Source organism: Juglans microcarpa x Juglans regia, chromosome 1S (assembly GCF_004785595.1).
Source record: "Juglans microcarpa x Juglans regia isolate MS1-56 chromosome 1S, Jm3101_v1.0, whole genome shotgun sequence".
NCBI lineage: Eukaryota > Viridiplantae > Streptophyta > Magnoliopsida > Fagales > Juglandaceae > Juglans > Juglans microcarpa x Juglans regia.
This window is the reverse complement of record NC_054595.1, coordinates 17491480-17495301: the sequence shown is the minus strand read 5'-3', so window position 1 is coordinate 17495301 and position 3822 is coordinate 17491480. Positions and strand designations below refer to the sequence as shown.

Here is a 3822-nt window from a genome sequence, read left to right as displayed (position 1 = left end):
TTTGTAGCCTTATTTTAATTAGTTTATGAAATTTGATGAATTTATTCTTTGTGAGTTGAGTTTACTCCTCTTGTTCTTGATTGAAATTTTGAATTTATCAAAGGTAAATCACAACTTTTGTAGCGTTCCTCATTCTAATCTGGATTCTTGAGACAAGTTTTTCAATGGATCTAGATTTTAATATAATCTAGGTTCTTGAAACGAGTTCTCAACAGGTTTAGGTTCTCCATCCATTGACTTGATTTTAGTTTTTTTGAGTGAGTTTTCAAATTGATTGTAGGTTCAAGAGATTTCATTCCCATAGATTCATATCACTTTTACAACACTAGAATTGCAAAATTATCATATGAATCATGTAACTTAAACTGGGGGATCAGCAGCTAATGCATGCTTGTCATCTGTAACCCCCGCAACATTTTTTTAAGAAAGTTTCTCTCTCTTTCTAGTGGCTATAATATAGGACGAAATTCTTCATAGCCAAACTGGCAGCCATTCCTCGCCGTTGATGTAATCTATAGATAGGAAAGGGGCAGCTTCTTTCTCAGTGAGTTGTTTGGACCATGGAGCACGCTGTTCTGACTCTGCTCCTGGTCCATGGCACTCAAACTCCGCGTGATATAGATTCCTGTTTTAATCATGCACACAATGTGTTCGATGTTAGAACTCAGAACATTTTTTTTTTTTTTTTGGTTTAATCTCGGTTAAAGACCCTTTTTTTTAAAAAAAAATATTTTATTTTTTTATTTATTTTTATCATACTTGGTTATTTTACAAAAGTTAGGTGGGTTGGAAAATCTGTAGGAAAATAAATGGTAAGGAATTCTTACTCTGTGGTGCCGTCATAGCTCCAATTGGTCCAGCCATGAGGTTCAATAGTCTTAGAGAGGTACGTCTGTGCAAAAACCACTCTGGAATGTGCACCTTTAGCTCTTCCCAAATACACACCACCAATGCCATACACCTTTCCTTTAACAAAAACAAACCCACTATTCTCATTTGCACTTCCCCTGTTTTGAGCTGTGATTGATCCATGAATCGTCACCCTCTTATCTGATATTACAAAGATCTCACAGCTCTGCATGATCACATAAACAATTTGTACATATCATTAATTAATTTGAGTAAAGAATAAAAGAGGCGAAAATGAGTACTGCATGAAATTTATGGTTACATGGAAGACGGATCTGCCGCGGCCAAAGATGAAGTCAATGGAGCCTTGGATGTAACAGTTATCGTAATAATGCCTGCCTTTGTAATCAAAGAGGGTGTTGTGTGTACTGAAGAATGCGCAGTGGTAAAATGCTACTTTGTCTGCGGCAACAAATGCTGCCACTGACTGATTCTGTGAGGTATAAGCAACCCCTGTGGGAGCCTCATTCTGCATTAATTGGAGACCCAAAAAACAAAGAAGTTAAAGGGGAAAATTGAAGGCAAATTTAAGATTGATCATTTCCCCAAGGCGGCCGAAGTAGATCAGGGATTTAATTACGGATTTTGCTATGCATCAGCCACTATTCACCCCCCACACCCCACACCTAACAACTTTTTTTTTTCTTTTTTCATAAGGTGTAAGGTGTGTGAATGAATAGTGACTAATAAGAAGAAGTATTATTTAATTATGGTTGAAAATCGAACTATTTTGGTGATCCTTTTGAGTGAAGCTTTTGTTTCTATAACATTTTATATGCTTTTTTACTGCATGTCTCCAAAATAGAAGTGTTTTATGTGAAAAAATAAAAACATAATTTTAAACGTTCAAAGCATGTTAAGTCAAGGCATTAGAAAGCGAATTGTTTGTGTAAATGGGGAATTAGCATATTAACAGTCGAAAATGGAAGTTCTAGGCAGAAAAAAAGGTGTAGAGTTAATTTTAAGTACGATTTTGGCTTCCAAAAATGCAGATTAAATGGTTAAGAGAGTACCATTTAGCTATATCACATAATATTAAAGAAAGAAACATCTGTAAGAACGAAAAAAAGATGGATTACCTTGAAGCTAACACCGAAGGCAATGAAGTTGGGGGATTCGACCTTAAAAGTTGCAGAAGCCACGTTGTTAGAAGAGCTTTCGGACCATACAATGGCTGATCTTCCTCTCCCGTTTCCTCTCAGAAATATATAGGGCTTGTTTTTTGGGATGTGCACCTTTTCTCTGCCATTAATCAAAATATCATAGATGGCATGCATGGTATTAGATCATCATTCACGTATGCCGACGCAGAGAGAGAGAGAGAGAGAGAGAGAGAGAGAGAGAGAGAGAGAGAGAGAGAGAGAGAGAAATACCTGTAGACTCCTTTCCTTAGATGAATGATAACCCACTGAGAGTTGCCTTCAGGAACAGAATCAATGGCAGCTTGGACAGAGTTGAAGTCTCCATCGCCATTGAGATCGACCTTTATCGTGCGGTTGGTGCCAATTTTTTGTGTCAATAAAGGAGAGTCAATCACTGTTTTGGCGTCCATTCCATTGACATGATCCAGAAAGGAGACACAGACTACAAAAATGATTGCCAAGGCAATATGAATTGCTCTAGGAAGAGCTGAACAAGGCCAAGAACAGGAAGACATGATACTTCCTGGGGTTGGCCTTTGCTTTGGTGAATCAGAGTTTTTGGAGGTTAAATATTTATGTGAAATATTTTTTGTTAAAAACCAATTAGTTTGGGGTCTTTAAGTGAAGAGGTTTCAGTTCATTTTCTGGGGCGTAGTCTTGTTTGGAAGGTAGAATTGAGTGTTGGAATATGAAATGGGGAAAGTTTGTTAGGAAAGGCTCCCTATTTTGGTGGGCTTCCATTGGATCCTTTTGTGGTTCATATATACTTACTGTTTTCATTTGGTGTAATTTTAGTTATTATGACACCAAAACACTTGATTTTTTTATACTTTTACAATATGTATCAGAACAAATTAAGCTAATAATGTGAGGCACAGGATCTTTTAAGGCCCCCCGAATGGACCGATAATAAAGAGACAGACAGCTCTTTCTCTTGGCCATCTTGGGTCAGGAATTGATTACGGCCAATTTAGGCTGGACAGTACTTAAAAAGGGCATAATATATAACCTGTTACATAATGATGGTGGCCAACAATAAGTTCATAAAAATCGGACAGAAAGAAAGGAAAAACTTCGGTTTAATGTCGGAAATAAGTTAGGAAAATGCTAGTTTGCTCCTTCATTTTGACCGTTTATAGATTTAATTTTTTTTTTTTTACCTTAATGATAAAGAAAATGATTTTTAATGTATTGGTGTATATTTTTAATATTTTAAAAATATTTAATCATGTTCAAAAATTATGAAAAGAAAAATGAGAAAATAATAAAAACACACATTTGTGCTAGGTGGTACGCCTAGCGGTCAAAGCTGGGCGGTAGCCTCGCACAACTCAATAAGTTACTGGCCTAATCCAGACTAAGAGCTATAATTGGTTTACCTTAAGTATATATGTTTGTGTATATGACATGATTTTTGTCTCTGTAACTGGAAGGGATACAATCCCATGGCCGCTCCAAATCACACCAATTGAGACTCGAATCTTTACTGTGGGCCGGAAATGACTCATTCTCCATTTACGGCTGGGTGGTTACAAAACACACCTTAATAGTGACATTAAATATGCATTCCTTATTTGCTTTAGATGGTATCGACAAGCATTATACTAATTGCTGGTTCCTTTTTGTTTTGTTTTTTCCAAATCTGGTGGCTAATAATTGGTTTGATGGTCATGCTTTGCCCTCACGGTAGTGCTGGTACTTGTTTCATTTGTGGTCTACATTCCTATGTCGATGGCTTTGGGGTGTAAAATACTAAAATCTACTATATATG

General features: G+C 36.6%; 1 protein-coding gene across 1 annotated transcript; it reads right to left on the bottom strand.

Moving 5' to 3' along the window:
- Positions 1–315: 315 nt before the first annotated feature.
- LOC121245958 (probable pectinesterase 67) lies at positions 316–2773 on the bottom strand. Its single transcript, XM_041143894.1, has 5 exons — positions 2283–2773; positions 1989–2151; positions 1172–1378; positions 828–1075; positions 316–625 (listed from the first exon to the last, which is right to left on the bottom strand). Exons 1-5 carry the CDS (start codon positions 2564–2566, stop codon positions 472–474), a joined length of 1056 nt encoding a protein of 351 aa, XP_040999828.1. The 5' UTR covers positions 2567–2773; the 3' UTR covers positions 316–471.
- Between the last annotated feature and the right edge of the window lie 1049 nt (positions 2774–3822).

Excerpts from the sequence above, each read along its gene's own strand:
- LOC121245958 (XM_041143894.1), bottom strand. The coding sequence starts at position 2,566 with ATGTCTTCCTGTTCTTGGCCTTGTTCAGCTCTTCCTAGAGCAATTCAT. Across the intron at positions 1,379-1,988 it reads CCTTCGGTGTTAGCTTCAAG|AATGAGGCTCCCACAGGGGT; the intron begins GTAATCCATCTT and ends CAATTAATGCAG. Across the intron at positions 626-827 it reads AGCTATGACGGCACCACAGA|GAATCTATATCACGCGGAGT; the intron begins GTAAGAATTCCT and ends TGATTAAAACAG.